The sequence below is a fragment of the Sebastes fasciatus genome, chromosome 13 (assembly GCF_043250625.1).
Source record: "Sebastes fasciatus isolate fSebFas1 chromosome 13, fSebFas1.pri, whole genome shotgun sequence".
Taxonomy (NCBI): Eukaryota; Metazoa; Chordata; class Actinopteri; order Perciformes; family Sebastidae; genus Sebastes; species Sebastes fasciatus.
The window spans coordinates 17,552,794-17,572,122 of NC_133807.1; the positions used below are offsets into that span (position 1 = coordinate 17,552,794).

At 37.6% G+C, this 19,329-nt stretch overlaps 5 protein-coding genes across 6 annotated transcripts in view; all 5 read right to left on the reverse strand.

Annotated features, from left to right (window-relative positions):
• tmem104 (transmembrane protein 104) overlaps positions 1 to 3,404 on the reverse strand; it is a 65,035-nt gene extending 61,631 nt beyond the window's left edge. The window contains exons 1-2 of one of the 2 annotated variants that reach the window (XM_074655871.1): positions 3,136 to 3,404; positions 630 to 696 (exon numbers count right to left, since the gene is read on the reverse strand). In XM_074655871.1, coding sequence (XP_074511972.1) covers positions 630 to 674 — 45 coding nt within the window. In that variant the 5' untranslated portion in view covers positions 675 to 696; positions 3,136 to 3,404. The remainder of the gene's footprint in view (positions 1 to 629; positions 697 to 3,135) is intronic. The other variant, XM_074655870.1, reaches the window with a different exon arrangement.
• A 2,346-nt stretch (positions 3,405 to 5,750) lies between these two features.
• On the reverse strand, positions 5,751 to 11,031 carry LOC141780582 (uncharacterized). The gene is made up of 5 exons (XM_074655872.1): positions 10,859 to 11,031; positions 10,685 to 10,762; positions 8,448 to 9,053; positions 8,244 to 8,363; positions 5,751 to 7,180 (listed from the first exon to the last, which is right to left on the reverse strand). The coding sequence occupies exons 2-5, from the start codon at positions 10,711 to 10,713 to the stop codon at positions 6,151 to 6,153; spliced, it is 1,785 nt and encodes a 594-aa protein (XP_074511973.1). The 5' UTR covers positions 10,714 to 10,762; positions 10,859 to 11,031; the 3' UTR covers positions 5,751 to 6,150.
• Positions 11,032 to 12,037: 1,006 nt separating this feature from the next.
• Positions 12,038 to 13,893, reverse strand: LOC141780585 (uncharacterized). Its single transcript, XM_074655875.1, has 2 exons — positions 13,628 to 13,893; positions 12,038 to 13,178 (listed from the first exon to the last, which is right to left on the reverse strand). Exons 1-2 carry the CDS (start codon positions 13,804 to 13,806, stop codon positions 12,386 to 12,388), a joined length of 972 nt encoding a protein of 323 aa, XP_074511976.1. The 5' UTR covers positions 13,807 to 13,893; the 3' UTR covers positions 12,038 to 12,385.
• LOC141781537 (uncharacterized) lies at positions 13,829 to 18,556 on the reverse strand. Its single transcript, XM_074657359.1, has 2 exons — positions 18,339 to 18,556; positions 13,829 to 14,429 (listed from the first exon to the last, which is right to left on the reverse strand). Exons 1-2 carry the CDS (start codon positions 18,365 to 18,367, stop codon positions 13,829 to 13,831), a joined length of 630 nt encoding a protein of 209 aa, XP_074513460.1. The 5' UTR covers positions 18,368 to 18,556.
• Positions 14,728 to 16,865, reverse strand: LOC141780584 (uncharacterized). Its single transcript, XM_074655874.1, has 3 exons — positions 16,387 to 16,865; positions 16,181 to 16,300; positions 14,728 to 15,670 (listed from the first exon to the last, which is right to left on the reverse strand). Exons 1-3 carry the CDS (start codon positions 16,863 to 16,865, stop codon positions 14,728 to 14,730), a joined length of 1,542 nt encoding a protein of 513 aa, XP_074511975.1.
• Positions 18,557 to 19,329: the final 773 nt, after the last annotated feature.

Consider the following 19,329-nt stretch of genomic DNA (forward strand, 5'->3'; position numbering starts at 1 on the left):
CTGGTATCAGAGTGCTTTTAATGATTCAAAGCCTATAGCTTCCTGGAAAAAAACATATGACCAGCAGAACTTTATCTCTGTGGCAAAGTCTTGCTGACGTAAGCAGTGTGGGACTTAAATGAATTGTCAAAAACTCCTGAGTCCAGACCATAAAGAGGCCTTGCGTGTTAAAAAAGGATGTGTAAGCAATTTAGTTTCCTCTTCATTCTTCACTGCACTTTCATATTCAGGAACCCTATACTCCCAAAGACATGACTCATTTGATTACACAAAGAAAGTTTGCTTTTCTTTGTCCTAACTTTACGAACCGTTTGAAACATAGTGAGCATTCAATTTAAGTAGCTAAAAAAAACACACGGTAAAGGTTAAAGCACCTGCAAGTAACCAGACGAATTACTACAACTTCTAATCCTCCAAGCTTAAAGTGCTGTAATATTCAAAAATGTAATTTCCCCAGTCAGGTGGTGCACTGCAGCTCCTACTGTAGCTACCAAAAAGTTTATTGACAACAGGCAGTGTGTGCAGAGCTCGCCCTCTACATATACAAAGCAGTGAAATATATGTCTGACTTTAAATAATGATAATATAAGAATAGAAATTAAACCCAGCATCTTGTATGAGATACTCACAAATGGGGAGTAGGGTTCCCCGCTCTCTGTAATTCCACCTGCCATGGTTGATGACACTGGTCCTCACCTGAAAGAAAAACAACAGACGGGTAGCTGAATCCAATTTTGGTTCAAAGTCTTTTTATTGGTATTCTGTAGAAAAGCCAATAAAACACAGAAATAATTGTATAAACAAATTATACCCCTCCTCAACCCCCCATCCCTATAACAATATTACTGCACCATTAAATAAGCAGAATTAATTTCATAAACAATAACATTTATACATATAAATTAATTAAATCTGATAGAAACATAAAAAAAACATATACAAAAAAAGGAAAAAGGAAAGGACCAAAAACATAAAAGATAACTAAATTTAAAATAATAATAATAAATAAATAAATAAAAACTTTAACTTCTTTTAAAAAAAAATTAATAATAATCTAAATTCAAATTGACATTATTGGCATGACCATTATTAAAATATTGCCAAAACCTTTGTACAAAAGTCTATAATATAATAATAAATATTGAGAATGTAAGAAAAAAATATTGAGTATGTAGGAAAACCCCAATAAGTGGTTGCTCAGTTTGATCTTAAATGGTAAAAAAGAACTCCCATCACATATCTTGCAATTTTGCATTCATCTCAACGTTAGCAAAAGACTGCGCGTATATATAACATAATTTAAGTCGCTTCTTAAACTTTACAGACCTCCTTTCAATTCGGCACACATGTGATTCACATAGCAGCACATATTTTCATAAATAATCTGTCTTTTACCCAATGTCACTACCGTGTAGTTCAATGACAGAGATTGTGCAAACAACTAAGAAAACAGCTTCTTCTTTTTCATTTGATTAAAGATAATGTGTTATTTCTTTATGTTACGGCGTGGATGTCCTCTTGCAAAAGTGATACTGGTTGTATAAAGCTGTGTTTAAGTCACTACAGATAATAACACACACAGTGCACTTAAGACTAAGCTACTGGAGTTACCCTGCACTATACTCATTTTTAACAGTCTATTCTGCACTTTTTAATAGTCGTGTATCGATTTCCATTATGTGCTAAACTTCTACTCCATTACACCTCAGAGGCAAATATTGTATAGTTTACTCCTCTACATTTATTTGACAGCTTTAATTACTTTATAGATTTATATTTTACATACATAAAACTTACATTGATATATTATTGTAGATTAAGCTGCCCAGCAGTTAAGTATTTAAAATGTGCCATTTGCATTAATGTGCATGTTGCATTTACTGGAATTACTCTAATTTTAATAACAAGCAGTGATGGAAGAAGTATTCAGATCCTTTGCTTCAGTAAATGTACTGAATGAATATGGTATGTAACTAAGTACATTTACACAAGTGCTGTACTTAAGTACATGTTTTTTAGGTACAATACTTTACTTGAGTAGCATGACAGATAATAATGCACACAGTGCACTTTCATAGACTAAGCTACTGGAGTTACCCTGCACTATACTCATTTTTAACAGTCTCTTCTGCACTTATTCACTTATTTAATAGTCCTGTATCACAGCTGTTACCCTGCACTATATTCAGTTTTAACAGTTTTCATCATCTCCTTGTATTGTTATATCTAGTATATTTTTTTTGTACTTTGTAATTTGCATTACTAACTTTTTTTACTGCCTTTTTACTAACATGTTTTGCACTATGGAACTGTGATGATGGACACTTGAATTTCCCTCAGGATCAATAAAGTTACTATCTATCTAGCTATTTATCTATCTTAATGACTGCAAAGAGACACCAAATGACTACAAAGAGACACCAAATGACTACAAAGAGACATTAAATGACTACAAGGAGACACCAAATGACTACAAAGAGACATTAAATGACTACAAAGAGACATTAAATGACTACAAAGAGACATTAAATGACTACAAAAGAGACACCAAATGACTACAAAGAGACACCAAATGACTACAAAGAGACACCAAATGACTACAAAGAGACATTAAATGACTACAAAGAGACACCAAATGACTACAAAGAGACATTAAATGACTACAAAGAGACACCAAATGACTACAAAGAGACACCAAATGACTACAAGGAGACACCAAATGACTACAAAGAGACACCAAATGACTACAAAGAGACACCAAATGACTACAAAGAGACACCAAATGACTATAAGGAGACACCAAATGACTACAAGGAGACATTAAATGACTACAAAGAGACATTAAATGACTACAAAGAGACATTAAATGACTACAAAGAGACACCAAATGACTACAAAGAGACATTAAATGACTACAAGGAGACAGAGAAACAAAGATCTCCACACAACTGTTGGTGTGTTAAGCTGACATTTGCTTGCTAGCATCCCAGCCAGCAGCGTAGGTTAGGATAACTATCACACAAAAATACATATGGATAATATAATGTTTTTATCGTTTGTATTAAATACACTGATACAAGTGAGTCTCTAGAAGCTAGCTACACGAGTGTCATTACTTAAAACAGAAGTGCTCACCTCACTTCTTCCCAGTGTGTCTTGCTAATGTAGCTGCTCGGCTAGCAGGATGCTCCAAGCTGTCATGTGTATCTCTAGATAGCTGGTTGAATGAGCTGAGCCACAGAGCTAACATCAGCTGTTTTCGTTGTTAGATAGTTGGTGGGAAGTCGGCGTGGACCGAAAGTTTGTAGAAAAACGCGACCCAATAAGGATCTAACACTTATAACTAACTGACTCAGTAAACTAACCAACCAGCTGACCTGCTCTCGCATGAACCAAGGACTATTGAAAGAGGATAGGACACGAGTCTGAGCTAGGGGTATGACGCATGCGCAATGTAAGGCAAGGCAAGGCAGCTTTATCTGTATAGCACATTTCAGCAACAGGGCAATTCAAAGTGCTTTACATAAACATTCAAGAACATTGCGACAAAGTGCAAAAGAACATTAAGACATAATTAAAGCAGTAATAAAAACAAGCTAAAAATTAAAGCAATATGATAGAAGCTAAAATAGAGTATGACACACAAGAGTAAAAGCTCTAGTGCAGTATAAGATCATGATCTGGTTTAATAAAAGGCAGCAGCAAACAGGGAAGTTTTAAGCTTTGATTTAAAAGAGTTGTAACGGTCCTGCAATTTTCTGGGAGCTTGTTCCAAATATTTGGTGCATAAAACCTGATTGTGCTTCTGCATGTTTAGTTGTGACTCTGGGGACACTAAGCAGACCTGATCCAAATGACCTGAGAGGTCTGGATGGTTCATAACATAGCAGAAGATCAGAAATGTATTTTGGCCCTAAACCATTTAGTGCTTTGTAAACCAGCAGGAGTATTTTTGAAATCATTTCTCTGAGACAGGCAGCCAGTGTAGAGACCTCAGAACTGGACTGATATGATCCACTTTATTGGTCTTAGTGAGGACTCGAGCAGCAGCAGGTTCTGAATCAGCTGCAGGTGTCTGATCATTTTTTAGGAAGACCAGTAAAGACGCCGTTACAGTAGTCAAGTCTGCTGAAGATAAATGCATGGACTAGTTTTTCCAAATCCTGCTGAGACATCAGTCCTCTAATTCTTGCTATATTCTTCAGGTGATAGAAGGCTGTCTTTGTAATTGTCTTAATATGGCTGTTAAAGTTCAGGTCAGAGTCCATGACTACACCAAGATTTCTGGCTTGGTCCGAGCTTTTTAACATCACAGATTGTAGATGAGCACTAACCTTTAACTGAAGCTGCGGTCGTGCAGACCAGATTCTACTGCGCATGTGTGGTACCCCCTAAGCTATAACAAAGTGATGACGCTTGTCCTTGCCTTGATTCATGAACACACGTCGTTACCAAGTTACCGCTCACATAAACTCCCACTTCCGGTGCTAGCTTTCAAAATAAAACTCTATCTTAGCGGTTGATGTAAAACAAGCTTTTATTGTGATAGGTAAAATGGAGTTATTATTGTGTTAACTTGATGCATATATTACTTGCTCGGTCAGTTGTTGTTGTTGTTGGTGCGGAAGAAAAAAAAATCACGAGGTCCAATCATTTTCAGATTGTGGGATCATAATATGTTGACACTGCTGACTAATTTTAGCATAATTAGTTCAACATTATATGATTACACTTTGACTACACATCAGCAAAACCCGCCCCTCCGTGCTGCTAATGTTATCAAAACGACCAACCCCATAACCACTAGGCCTATGGAGAGTTTAACCTCTGGCATCATCTAGTGACATAAATACATTACTGCAGCTTAAATAATATGCCCAGCCCAAACAGGCTTACTGTACAAGACACCATTATTTAGAAAATTAAGAAAAAACACAGAAACCAGAGTAGCAACATAAATTAAAAATAATACCAAATAAATAAACCATCCTGATGTTTTTTTTCCAAGCTTGAGAAACAAAAGTAGCCAATTTATAAGCATCAAAATTAAATAGCTATTCCATTCTGTCATTGTCAGTGCACCAAAACATTTATGGATTTTGAACAGACATTTCATTTAAATCAAAATTCTTAATTCATCACAGTATATCGAAGAAAGGATATCAAAGAAAATGTGATTCATTTTCAACTTCTCCTAATTCGCATTATTCAAACAACCTGTTGTCCTCCTGGATGTTTTTAAATCTGCCAACTTCAAGGGCCAGAGGAAAGATTCCTTTTCTTAGCTGTGCAACTCAAGACCTTTGACTCCTTGATAAATTTGCTTCAGAGCATACAGTAAGATTCAGTGTCATAATTGTGCTTGATTTGAATATACTGTATTACTGTAATACTGTATTTTTCTTCAAATCCAGCAGGTAGCTTTCTCCTAATTGTGTTCACTCTGCATGATAAATTATTACTATATATGTATTGCAATTCAAGTGCTTCAAAAACAGCATGAAGCTCTGTAGCCCATGGAGAATTGTGTGATTTACTGCAAAGAAAAACCTTCTTATTGACCCTGTATTCTGACGTATTAAGCAAACGATTCCACAGTCTTATCATTTCACATTTTCGCGTTATTGATCCAGGAATCCAACTCATATCATCCTGAGAAGCCAAAGTAGGAGGAAACGTATGAACACCTAAAAAACAGCATGCAGCTCTTTTCTGTACGGAATCTCTGGATAAAAAAAAAAAAAAAAAAATTTTAGTTTTTAAAATTGTATTTATTTATTTATGCAAGAGAAATGGCAGACTGAATTATACATACATAATAATGAAGATCATACAGATTGTACAGAATGTATTGTGCATAACAGTTTTTTGCTCAACTTATATTTTTATATGACAGTGATTGCAACTCTTGAATTAAAATGGTAATTACATTTTTTATTTACATTTATCATCAGGTAAAGTGCTAGGTGGCAATATTGTTTTGAATCATGATTAACAATAAATTGGTATATGTCATGAGAATTACAGCTGATTAAAAATTCCTCAAAGATAGATTGTAATGATGTTTGATGCTGAACAGTGAGCTGTAAGCAAAGTTTAAATGGATCTCGTATCTGATCATAGTGTCAGAGTTGGTATTGTCTCTGAGCACTACTGTATTACACAAGAATTTTCCTCTTCCACTTTTTCTTTTTGATCCACTTCATCAACTGGAATTTCCATTTCTGTTTCTCCGAGTTTCTTCATCTCCCTCTCTGGATAAAATGGCGTCTCCAGGACAGCTTTGTTTTCATTTGATGTCAGCTGACCTTTGTCAAGGAAGTCATGGATCTTCTGCCATGAGTCAATCTCTGAACGCCAGAGTACAGCTCTGGCTCTGATGAACTGAGAGAATTCAGTCTCGCTGCCTTTGGCCAGACTGATGCTGTCTTTACAGATGAAGAAGACATCCATGCCGAGGAAGAGAGCGTTGAATCCGATTGCAACAGCTCTGGCTGTCTTGGAGAGGGCAAGAGGCCCTTTGACTGCTGCCTGACCAATATCTGGGATATCTGCCGCCACCCTGGGCACGTTACGTAATGCTTTTCCTTCCTGCACTGCCACTTTGCCAGCACTTACAACCAGCTCCTCAGGTTTTAACAATTTAGCAGCTGAGGCAACATCAACAAGCCCATCGATACCCTTCCCAATAACACAAACTTTACTAAGCACCTTGCCTACTCCCACAGCCACATCTATCTGGCTCGTTTCCCTTTTGGTGACCTCCTCCAGACAATCCTGGAGACACTGCACATCCTCCATGAAGCTCTGGAAGGTCTCACTGGCTTTCTTCTGATGTTTACGGTTCACGCCAACCTCTGTGGCGGTGGTGACGGCACTGTTGACTCCGCTGGTAATTCCCAGCCCCAACCCAGTCATTATCAGAACTAGAGACGCTCCAGCTGTTACAGGAATTAATGCGAAACCAACGATGGAAATCACACCTCCAGCTGCCCCCACCGAGCTGCCTGCCACACTGGAGATCTTTGCCCCCTTATTCATCCTGTCCAGCTGAACAGCATTCTCCTCCAGGTCTTCTAGAAACTTCAGCATCCTGGGCTTTCGCTCGCTGAACTTACTGATGAAGCCAGAACATGGTTCCTCTTGAAACAGGAACACCGTCCGGAAGCTCTGGTTCATCCTGAAGAAGAGAAAAGAGGAAATTAAGAAAGACTAAATAAGATGACACATCTCAAAAGGGTAATATGTAACTTTAAAATTCTGTATGAAAATATTAGATTTGGGATATGGTTTTCTTTTTAGGATCCACATAAAATTGAAATAAACAGTAGTGACTACAATGTTTGATCAAAATAAATTAACAATTATAGGTAACATTTCGATTTTCAGGTCTGCAAATTTCATGGTAATTAGGTGATAATTAGCTAGTAATATTTGGAAATTCTTTGTAATTATTGCCAAATTACTCCAATATTTACCCTAAAATAAATACTTAACAATTGTATGCTAAAATATCATATCATTGTTAAAATAGGGCCCTGCTGTGCGCTGCTCTTCATCGGAGGTGGAAAACCAAAACTAATAGAAGACACTTCTGATCAGGCACAAATCTCACCGTTGTGTAACTTATTGTCTACACAAATGTAACCTGGTAGCTAATGTAATGATTCAGGGAGTTTTTTAAGATATTTCATATAAGTTATTTGCTAATTATTATATATTTATCAGCAGACATGGAAATAAAGCATATCAATTAACTTTGTATTCTTTTCCTGGAAATGTAATAAATACATTACCAGCCATTGGGAAATAGCAGAATATAATAATTAAATCATGTTTATAATAAAGCCATTTTCGATACATTTTTAGGTCAATATTGGGGCAATTTGGCAGTAACTTTCAAATAGCTTACTTGCTAATTATCACCTAATTACCATGAAATTTGCGGACCTGTAAAATGAGGTATTATCCACTCAATTCTGAGTCCTTATAGAAATCATGGAAAATCAGGTTTATGTCATTTGAGTTATGAATTATAATAATTTTGCCTCTAATTTCCTTTAGATGCAGTAAATTGAGTCTACAGCCATGCTGCCGTGTCTCCAGCTCCTTTTCAACTTTCTATTTTGTTATTTATTTTTGGTGTGTGATTTTCTTTTTATACATATTTGCATTTTATTTTCATTGCCAAAAGCTGCTTCTTTGATATTTGGGGCCAATAAACATAAATGGTTAATGCTTACCTGATTTCATCAAACTGATTAATGTGATGAAGCATCCTTTGTATGTCATCTTCAGACAAATCCACATCGAGGTCTACCAGAGTTTCATCGTTCATATTCAGGCAAAAGTCACTGAAGGAGCTGTGAAAGACACAAATAATTTTTTTTATATTAGATGTCTATTTTTCTAAATGTGCATATTGTTTTGATAAAATTTCTCTTTACCTTTTCTCTAACTTCTCACAGATTTTCTGGGTGGTCTTGATGTATCTGTTCAGCTGATATGACAGCACTTCCACATTCTGAAGTTTGGGAAGGAAGAAGACACTTGCATCTCTTTTAAACTCGAGGAGGAGATGGCAGATTTTCCGTGCAGCAGTGATGACAACCTGAACTTGTTCGAGGCTGATCCCTTTCGGCAAATGTAACGCCTGGTTCTCCTCCATGAACACATGGAGTGAGGTGACCGCCAGATTCTCTACTGCATCCAGGAAGCAGTCAAGCTTCTCCAGGCTTCTCAGAGTGTCCTTCAGCACAGCAGCCAGCTCCTTCTCCAGCTCTGCACGTCTGCTGTCTGCAGTCACCTGGGTGAACTTGCTCTTCATATATTCCAAAAAGGCCTTACCTCTCTTACCTTTGTTCTCTGACTGGGTAAAATGGCCAATGCTTAAGTCGATGCTGTCAGCCCTTTCTTTGATGTCCACCATCATGTTCAACTCCGTCTCCCTCCCAAGCATCCATTTAGGGCTCCTCTCACAGAACTCTCTCACTGTGTCGATGTAGATGAGGGTATCTGCGGTGTAGCAGCACAAGGCCTCCTGTAGTTCTTTTCTGAAAAACAAAACATCATCCAGTTCGGGAGATTTCAAAACAAATTCAAACTGAACTGTTGTTTTGGAGTGGCAGGAAGCTGCGTCAGACAGCCTCTCTTCATCTTCATCACAGTAAACTAAATAATTATAATAGTACTAGTCCCATATTGTAAAAAGTGAGATTTTCATGTGTTTTTTTTTATTATAAAGCAGGTCTAGGTGCTACATAAATACTGTGAAAGTATCAAAATGCTAAATCCATGGACAGAGGGTAATGTTCAGGCAGACAGTGACAGGAAAATAAAGTTTTTTTTAACATTACAGAATGTAAACAAGTTCTAGAAGAAATACAAAATACAAGTATGAATCTGAAAATGAGCATCTTATGGGACCTTTAAGTTGAGCTACAGTTTTTGAATTGACAAAAGCACCTGAGATGTCTGCTTCACCTGTAAAATATCACTGAAAGAACAACAAAACGACCACAAAGAGACACTAAATGAGACACTAATAAGTACAATAAATAACTACAAAGAGACACTAAACGACTACAAAGAAATGCAGACACCAAACAGCTACAAAGAGACATTAAACAGCAACAAAACAACTACCAAGAGACACTAAAGACGAACAAAAAGACAAAAAATGACTGCAAAGAGATACTAAATGACTACAAAGAGACACCAAATGACTGCAAAGAGACAGAGACACAAAGAACTAGAGACTAAAAAAGACAACACAACATGCAGAAACATGCAACAGCTACAAAGAGACACAAAACAACTACAAGGAGACACTAAATGACTACAAACTAATTGTCACACATATAGTATGTATGTATGTATGTATGTATGTATGTATGTATGTATGTTTGTATGTTTGTATGACTAAAACATAACCAGAAGGCCCTCTTATATATAGAGGCCTATATCGTCTTCATACATCAGTGGTTCCCAACTTGGGGGTCAGGACCCCTCCAATAAGTCCCAAAAGATGAATCTGAGGGGTTGTAGGATGATCGGATGGCAAATTATGAAAAGAATACTTATACTTTGCAATTAAGTTATTTTGTTTCACATGCTCCTCTAATCTTGTGAAATAGGCTAATGGCTATAAAGACTATGATACTATTCAGATAAAACAGGACAAAAGTCATAATGCACAGACATTTTTTGTTTGTCGTTGCATTTACACGATTTGACCAGCAGATGTCACCAGATCACAAATGGTTTATCAGTTAAATTCAAGGTTTTCTTTTCCAACAATATTCTACTAATTCTTTTAGGCAGAATAATCTGCAATAGCCTATAATATATTTTAAATTATTTCACAGTGATGATTAATACAATAGGTTGACATACCAAAAGCCAAGAGGTTCGTACTTCTCTATTTGTTGCCTTTGTTTATAGGATACATTACTTTCTACATTTATTTAACCCTAAAAAACAACCTCACATAAGGATGTAATTTAGGGTTAAAACCCACTCAAATCTCGGATTTATTTAAGACCTTGATAACACACTGTGTACTGGAGTTTCAATATGTCTCCTAATAATACACATATCTTTACTTTATTTGACACTCTGCTGTTACTACAGGCATTTCTATCTTATTCTGTGCAAAAATATTTCAAAGATTTAAGCTCTTTACCTTGCAGCAGACATGTTTGTCCTCTCCATATGCTGTCTCCAGTTCCTTATCAGGGCCTCGTCTTATTATTAGGTCTACCTGCGAGGTTAAAATAAAAATAAATAAAGATTGGACATCTGATTGTTTCCTATAGAGACAACCAACTCATGTGTTGGCTGAATCTGCCAAAATTACCAGTTTAGCTAAACTGTTCAGGACTTTTGTTGACAAAACTTCGACAGTGGGCGCAGTTTGGTTTCATTTTCCTTTCTCCACATCAGCAAGTCGAACCACCACCACACCCACCTAACTTGTTTTTCTTTATTTCACGAGGCTCAAACAATGAGCGCTTCACAGAGACAGCAGGAAGCCAGCTGATTTCCTAATGCTGCCTTCACAGGCTGTCGGAAATATAATTTGACATGACCCAAAGCAATGATAGAAGTGATTGTTACTTCTGTAGAGGAAATGTTCACTTCCTGGCAGCAGGTTAAGAAAGGCTGGGACCAGTGGTGGAATGTAACTAAGTACATTTACTCAAGTACTGTTCTTAAGTACAATTTCCACATAGGCCTACATATATGTTAGTTCTAGCATACTTGAGTATTTCCACTTTATGCTACTTTATATGCTACTGCACTACATTTCAGAGGGAAGACCTTTTAATGTACCTGTTAGAGCAGGGCAATCTGCTGCTTTGATTATTTAGAAAATCCAGAAATGATACCCCATCAAATTCTCAGCATCTGTTCTCAATGTTTATTCATTTATTTATATATATATTTATATTATTTATATTATATTATATAACCTCCCACCCTCCCTGGACACCCAAAAAGTAATTATAATTAAAATAGCAATAATAATAATCATAATAATAATAAATAGTAGTAAATAATAATTAAATAAATAAATATAAATGTAAAAAAGCAGTGTCTTTTGGTGTAAAAAAAACATCGATACATTTTAAAGTTATAGTTAAAAGTAATATAAATTAAAATAAATAGGCGCTCTAATGTAAAATAAACTGTAATAATGCCTTCAGGGTTCAGTTTACAGAAGTCCTGTATAACAGCACCATCCAGTGGTGTAGGGCAGGCATCTTTCAATCTAAACTTTTCTATTTTTGGTTTGTTTGTAAAATTAAATAGTAATGAGTAATAATCATTGAAATGGTTTCTAAAACATGTTTGGATGGATGTAGGCTAATAGATCAAACACTGCAGTTAAACCTGGAGGGAACAGACGGCTGACTTTATAACCTTAGATGACCCATGATGCACGGCAAATGGCAGAGGTCATGTTCAGACCTGAAAAAAACAAACCTTTTATTTTTTTTAAATTGTATTTATTTTTGTACAAGAGAAATGGCAGACTGAATTATACATACATAATAATGAAGATCATACAGATTGTACAGAATGTATTGTGCATAACATTTTTTGCTCTAATTATATTTTTATATGACAGTGATTGCAACTCTAGGATTAAAATAGTAATTATATTTTTCCGTTACATTTATCATCAGGTAAAGTGCTAAATGACAGTGCGTTATGTTTTGAATCAGGTTTAATGATACATCGGTTTATACCATGAGAATTACAGCTGATTAAAAATATGAAAGATTTTAATCATGTTTAATGCTGAACAGTGAGCTGTAAGCAAAGTTTAAATGGATCTCATATCTGATCATAGTGTCAGAGTTGGTATTGTCTCTGAGCACTACTGTATTACACAAGAACTTTCCTCTTTCACTTTTTCATCCACTTCATCAAATGGAATTTCCATTTCTGTTTCTCCGAGTTTCTCCATCTCCCTCTCTGGATAAAATGGCGTCTCCAGGACAGCTTTGTTTTTCTTTGATGTCAGCTGACCTTCGCACAGGAAGTCATGGATCTTCTGCCATGAGTCAATCTCCGAACGCCAGAGTGCAGCTCTGGCTCTGATGAACTGAGAGAATTTAGTCTTGCTGCCTTTGGCCGTACTGAGGATGTCTTTACAGATGAAGAAGAAAGCGTTGAGCCTGTTGAGACTGGCTGACTTGGAGAGGGTAGGAGGCCCTTTGGCTGCTGCCTCGGCTGTTTCCCTTTTGGTGACCTCCTCCAGACACTCCTGGAGACACTGCACATCCTCCATGAAGCTCTGGAAGGTCTCACTGGCTTTCTTTAGATGTTTACGGTTCACGACAACCTCTGTGGCGGTGGTGACTAAACTGTTGACTCTGCTGGTAATTCCCAGCCCCAACCCAGTCATTGTCAGAACTAGAGACGCTCCAGCTGTTACAGGAATTAATGCCAAACCAACGATGGAAAGCACACCTCCAGCTGCCCCCACCGAGCTGCCTGCCACACTGGAGATCTTTGCCCCCTTATTCATCCTGTCTAGCTGAACAGCATTCTCCTCCAGGTCCTCTAGAAACTGCAGCATCCTGGGCTTTCGCTCGCTGAACTCACTGATGAAACCAGAACATGGTTCCTCCTGAAACAGGAACACCGTCCGGAAGCTCTGGTTCATCCTGATAAGAGAAATTAAGAAAGACTAAATAAGATGACACATCTCAAAAGGTTAACATGTTGAAATAAGCAGAAGTGGCTACAATATTTCATAAAATAAATTACAAATTATACTGAGGTATTAACAGCTGGACAAGAACCATAACCCAAGGATCCACTCATTTTTGAGTGCTTACAGAAATCATGGCAAATCAGTTTATGTCATTTGAGTTATGAATTATAATAATTATGCCTCTAATTTCCTTTATTTGCAGTAAATTGAGTCTACAGCCATGCTGCCGTGTCTCCAGCTCCTCAACTTTGCATTTTATCTTGTTCTATTTTGTTGTCTATTTTTGGTGAGTGATTTTCTTTTTATACATATTTGTATTCTATTTTCATTGCCAACGGCTGCTTCTTTGACATTTGGGGCCAATAAACAATATAACCAATATAGATGGTTAATGCTTACCTGATTTCATCAAGCTGATTAATGTGATGAAGCATGCTTTGTATGTCATCTTCAGACAAATCCACATCGAGGTCTACCAGAGTTTCGTCGTTCATATTCAGCCAAAAGTCACTGAAGGAGCTGTGAAAGACACAAATGATTTTTTTACATATTAGATGTCTATTTTGCAAAATGTGCATATTATTTTGATAAAATATATCTTTACCTTTTCTCAAACTTCTCACAGATTTTCTGGGTGGTCTGGATGTATCTGTTCAGCTGATATGACAGCAATTCCACATTCTGAAGTTTGGGAAGGAAGAAGACACTTGCATCTCTTTTAAACTCGAGGAGGAGAGGGCAGATTTTCCGGGCAGTAATGATGACAGCCTGAACTTGTTCGAGGCTGATCCCTTCTGGCAAATGTAACCCCTGGTTCTCCTCCATGAACACATGGAGTGAGGTGACCGCCAGATTCTCCACTGCATCCAGGAAGCTGTGGAACTTCTCCAGGCCTCTCAGAGTGTCCTTCAGCACAGCAGCCAGCTCCTTCTCCAACTCTGCACGTCTGCTGTCTGCAGTCACCTTGCTCTTCATATATTCCCAAATTGCCTTACCTCTCTTACCTTTGTTCTCTGACTGGGTAACGTGGCCGATGCTTAGGTCGATGCAGTCAGCCCTATCTTTGATGTCCACCATCATGTCCGACTCTGTCTCCCTCCCAAGCATCCATTCAGGGCTCCTCTCACAGAACTCTCTCACTGTGTCGATGTAGATGAGGGTATCTGCGGTGTAGCAGCACAAGGCCTTCTGTAGTTCTTTTCTGAAACACAAAACATCATCCAGTTTGTGAGATTTCAAAACAAATTCAAACTGAACTGTTGTTGTGGAGTGGCAGGAAGCTGCGTCAGACAGCCTCTCTTCATCTTCATCAAAATATCAATTAAAGAACAACAAAACGACCACAAAGAGACACTAAATGAGACACTAATAAGTCCAATAAATAACTACAAAGAGACACTAAATGACTACAAAGAAATGCAGAGACACCAAACAGCTACAAAGAGACATTAAACTGCAACAAAACAACTACAAAGAGACACTAAATGACTACAAATGACTCACTTCATCTCCCTCTCTGGATAAAATGGCGTCTCCAAAAGAGCTTTGTTTTTCTTTGATGTCAGCTGACCTTCGCACAGGAAGTCATGGATCTTCTGCCATGAGTCCATCTCTGAACGCCAGAGTGCAGCTCTGGCTCTGATGAGCTGAGAGAATTCAGTCTCGCTGCCTTTGGACAGATTGATGCTGTCTGTACAGATGAAGTAGACATCCATGCCGAGGAAGAGAGCGTTGAGCCCGATGAGACCGACTCTGACTGACTTGGAGAGGGCGAGAGGCCCTTTGACTGCTGCCTGACCAATATCTGGGATATCTGCCGCCACCCTGGGCACGTTACGTAATGCTTTTCCTTCCTGCACTGCCACTCTGCCAGCACTTACAGCCAGCTCCTCAGTTTTTAACAACTTAGCAGATGAGGCAGCATCAACAAGCCCATAGATAGCATTCCCAATAGAACAAGCGTTAACAAACACCTTGCCTACTCCCTCAACCCCATCTATCTGGATCGTATCCCTTTTGGTGACCTCCTCCAGACAATCGTGGAGACACTGCACATCCTCCATGAAGCTCTGGAAGGTCTCACTGGCTTTCTTTTGATGTTTACGGTTCACGCCAACCTCTGTGGCGGTGGTGACGGCACTGTTGACTCCGCTGAAAATTCCCAGCCCCAACCCAGTCATTATCAGAGCTAGAGACGCTCCAGCTGTTACAGGAATTAATGCCAAACCAACAATGGAAAGCACACCTCCAACTGCCCCCACCGAGCTGCCTGCCACACTGGAGATCTTTGCCCCCTTTTTCATCCTGTCTAGCTGAACAGCATTCTCCTCCAGGTCTTTTAGAAACTTCAGCATCCTGGGCTTTCGCTCGCTGAACTTACTGATGAAGCCAGAACATGGTTCCTCCTGAAACAGGAACACCGTCCGGAAGCTCTGGTTCATCCTGATAAGAGAAATTAAGAAAGACTAAATAAGATGGCACATCTCAAAATGTTAATATGTTACTTTAATATTCTGTATAAAAATATTAGATTTGGGATATGCTTTCTTTTTTGGATCCACATAAAAACTGAAATAAACAGTAGTGACTACAATATTTCATAAAACAAATTACAAATTATACTGAGGTATTAACAGCTGGACAAGAACCATAACCCAAGGATCTTCTCATTTCTGAGTGCTTATAGAAATCATGGAAAATCAGGTTTATGTCATTTGAGTTATGAATTATAATAATTTTGCCTGTAATTTCCTTTAGTTGCAGTAAATTGAGTCTACAGCCATGCTGCCGTGTCTCCAGCTCCTCAACTTTGCATTTTTTATTTTGTTGTCTATTTTTGGTGCGTGATTTTATTTTTATAAATATTTGTATTTTATTTTCATTGCCAACGGCTGCTTCTTTGACATTTGGGGCCAATAAACAATATAACCAATATTGATGGTTTACGCTTACCTGATTTCATCAAGCTGATTAATGTGATGAAGCATCCTTTGTATGTCGTCTTCAGACAAATCCACATCGAGGTCTACCAGAGTTTCGTCGTTCATATTCAGGCAAAAGTCACTGAAGGAGCTGTGAAAGAAACAAATTATTATTTTTTCATATTAGATGTCTATTTTGCAAAATGTGCATATTGTTTTGATGAAATGTCTCTTTACCTTTTCTCTAACTTCTCACAGATGTCCTGGGTGGTCTTGATGTATCTGTCCAGCTGATATGACAGCACTTCCACATTCTGAAGTTTGGGAAGGAAGAAGACACTTGTATCTCTTTTAAACTTGACGAGGAGATGGCAGATTTTCCGTGCAGCAGTGATGACAACCTGAACTTGTTCGAGGCTGATCCCTTTTGGCAAATGTAATCCCTGGTTCTCCTCCATGAACACATGGAGTGAGGTGACCGCCAGATTCTCCACTGCATCCAGGAAGCAGTGGAGCTTCTCCAGGCCTCCAAGAGTGTCCTTCAGCACAGCAGCCAGCTCCTTCTCCAGGTCTGCACGTCTGCTGTCACAAGGCAACAGGGTGGACACCTTGCTCTTCATATATTCCAAAAAGGCCTTACCTTTTTTCTTTGACTGGGTAACATGGCCGATGCTTAGGTTGATGCTGGCAGCCCTGTCTTTGATGTCCACCATCATGTGCGACTCTTTCTTCCTCCCATCCATCCATTCAGGGCTCCTCTCACAGAACTCTTTCACTGTGTCGATGTAGATGAGGGTATCTGCGGTGTAGCAGCACAAGGCCTCCTGTAGTTCTTTTCTGAAACACAAAACATCATCCAGTTTGTGAGATTTCAAAACAAATTCAAACTGAACTGTTGTTGTGGAGTGGCAGGAAGCTGCGTCAGACAGCCTCTCTTCATCTTCATCAAAATATCAATGAAAGAACAACAAAACGACCACAAAGAGACCCTGAACGAGATACTAATAAGAACAATAAATAACCTCAAAGAGACACTAAACGATTACAAAGAAATGCAGAGACACCAAACAGCTACAAAGAGACACCAAATGACTACAAAGACAATTTAATGACTACAAAGAGACACTAAGCGACTACAACGAAATGCACAGACACAAAACGACTACAAAGAGACAACAAATGACTACAAAGAGACACGAAATGACTACAAAGAGACACAAAATGACTACAAAGAGACACAAAATGACTACAAAGAGACATAAAATGACTACAAAGAGACACTAAATGGCTACAAGGCGACACAAAGCAACTACAAAGAGACTCAAAAAGACAACAAAATGACTACAAAGACACTAAATGACTACAAACTAACACAAACTAATTGTCACACATATAGTATGTATGTATGTATGTATGTATGTTTGTATGACTAAAACATAACCAGAAGGCCCACATATATTTAAATGCCTATATCGTCTACATACATCAGTGGTTCCCAACTTGGGGGTCAGGACCCCTCCAATGGGTCCCAAAAGATGAATCTGAGGGGTTGTAGGATGATCGGATGGCAAATCATAAAGAATACTTATACTTTGCAATGACATTTTTTTTTCACATGCTCCTCTAATCTTGTGAGATAGGCTAATGGCTATAAAGACTATGATACTATTCAGATAAAACAGGACAAAAGTCATAATGCACAGATATTGTTTGTTTGTCGTTGCATTTACAGGATTTGACCAGCAGATGTCACCAGAACACAAATGGTTTATCAGTGGTTAAATTTTTTTTCCCAACAATATTCTACTTATTCTTTTAGGCACAATAATCTGAAATAGCCTATAATATATTTTAAATTATTTCACGGTGATGATTAATACAATAGGTTGACATACCAAAAGTCAAGAGGTTTGTACTTCTCTATTTGTTGCCTTTGTTTATAGGATACATTACTTTCTACATTTATTTAACCCTAAAAAACAACCTCACATAAGGATGTAATTTAGGGTTAAAACCCACTCAACTCTCGGATTTATTTCACATCTTCATAACACACTGTGTATTGGAGTTTCAAAGATCTGTCTCGTAATAATACACATATCTTTACTTTATTTGACACTCTGCTGTTACTACAGGCTTTTCTATCTCTTATTCTGTGCAAAAGTACTTCAAAGATTTAAGCACTTTACCTTGCAGCAGACATGTTTGTCCTCTCCATATGCTGTCTCCAGTTCCTTATCAGGGCCTCGTTTTATTATTAGGTCTACCTGCGAGGTTAAAATAAAAATAAATCAAGATTGGACATCTGATTGTTTCTTATAGAGATAACCAACTCATGTGTTGGCTGAATCTGCCAAAATCGAAATCTAAATCATAATCACTAGTTTAGCCTAACTGTTCAGGATGTTTTGACGGATGTTGACTAACTTGTCTTTTTTTTTTACGAGGCTGAACCAATGAGTTCTGAACAGAGTCAGCAGCACACCATGGATGTATTAGCAGCACTCCTAAAAGGTGACAAATGCACTAAATACTTTTTTAATTTAGAAAAGAGAAATTATGAGCTATCATTTCTCTGTAAACTTAAAATGAACAATGCATTTATGCTACTTTATATGCTACTGCACTACATTTCAGAGGGAAGACATTTTAATGTACCTGTTAGAGCAGGGCAACCTGCTGCTTTGATTATTTAGAAAATCCAGAAATGATACTCCATCAAATTCTCCGCATCGGTGCTCAATTTGTATTTAACTATATAACTATAACTATAAAAGTTTTTCAACAAAGTTACACACATTCCAACAAAATCACAACCGCCCACCCTCCCTGGACACCCAAAAAGTAATTAAAAGAATAGATAAATTATAATTAAAATAGTAATAACAATAACAATAAATAGTAGTAAATAATAATAAAAATATATAAATATAAATGTAGAAAAGCAGTGTATTTTGGTGTAAAAAACAAACAAAACATCGATAAAGTTTAAAGTTATAGTTAAAAGTAATATAAATTAAAATAAATAGGCGCTCTAATGTAAAATAAACTGTAATGATGCCTTCAGGGTTCAGTTTACAGAAGTCCTGTGTAACAGCACCATCCAGTGGTGTAGGGCAGGCATCTTTCAATCTAAACTTTTCTATTTTTGGTTTGTTTGTAAAATGAAATAGTAATGCG

Coding starts and splice junctions, on each gene's coding strand:
- LOC141781537 (XM_074657359.1), bottom strand. CDS start 18,367: ATGGAGAGGACAAACATGTCTGCTGCAAG. Junction 14,430..18,338: donor ACAAACATGTCTGCTGCAAG/GTAAAGTGCTTA, acceptor TTTGTGTTTCAG/AAAAGAACTACAGAAGGCCT.
- LOC141780585 (XM_074655875.1), bottom strand. CDS start 13,806: ATGCACATTTTGCAAAATAGACATCTAATATGTAAAAAAATCATTTGT. Junction 13,179..13,627: donor AATCAGCTTGATGAAATCAG/GTAAGCATTAAC, acceptor TTCTCTTATCAG/GATGAACCAGAGCTTCCGGA.
- LOC141780582 (XM_074655872.1), bottom strand. CDS start 10,713: ATGGAGAGGACAAACATGTCTGCTGCAAG. Junction 8,364..8,447: donor TGTGAGAAGTTAGAGAAAAG/GTAAAGAGAAAT, acceptor TGTCTTTCACAG/CTCCTTCAGTGACTTTTGCC. Junction 7,181..8,243: donor AATCAGTTTGATGAAATCAG/GTAAGCATTAAC, acceptor TCTCTTCTTCAG/GATGAACCAGAGCTTCCGGA.
- LOC141780584 (XM_074655874.1), bottom strand. CDS start 16,865: ATGATGGTGGACATCAAAGACAGGGCTGCCAGCATCAACCTAAGCATC. Junction 16,301..16,386: donor TGTGAGAAGTTAGAGAAAAG/GTAAAGAGACAT, acceptor TTTCTTTCACAG/CTCCTTCAGTGACTTTTGCC. Junction 15,671..16,180: donor AATCAGCTTGATGAAATCAG/GTAAGCGTAAAC, acceptor TTCTCTTATCAG/GATGAACCAGAGCTTCCGGA.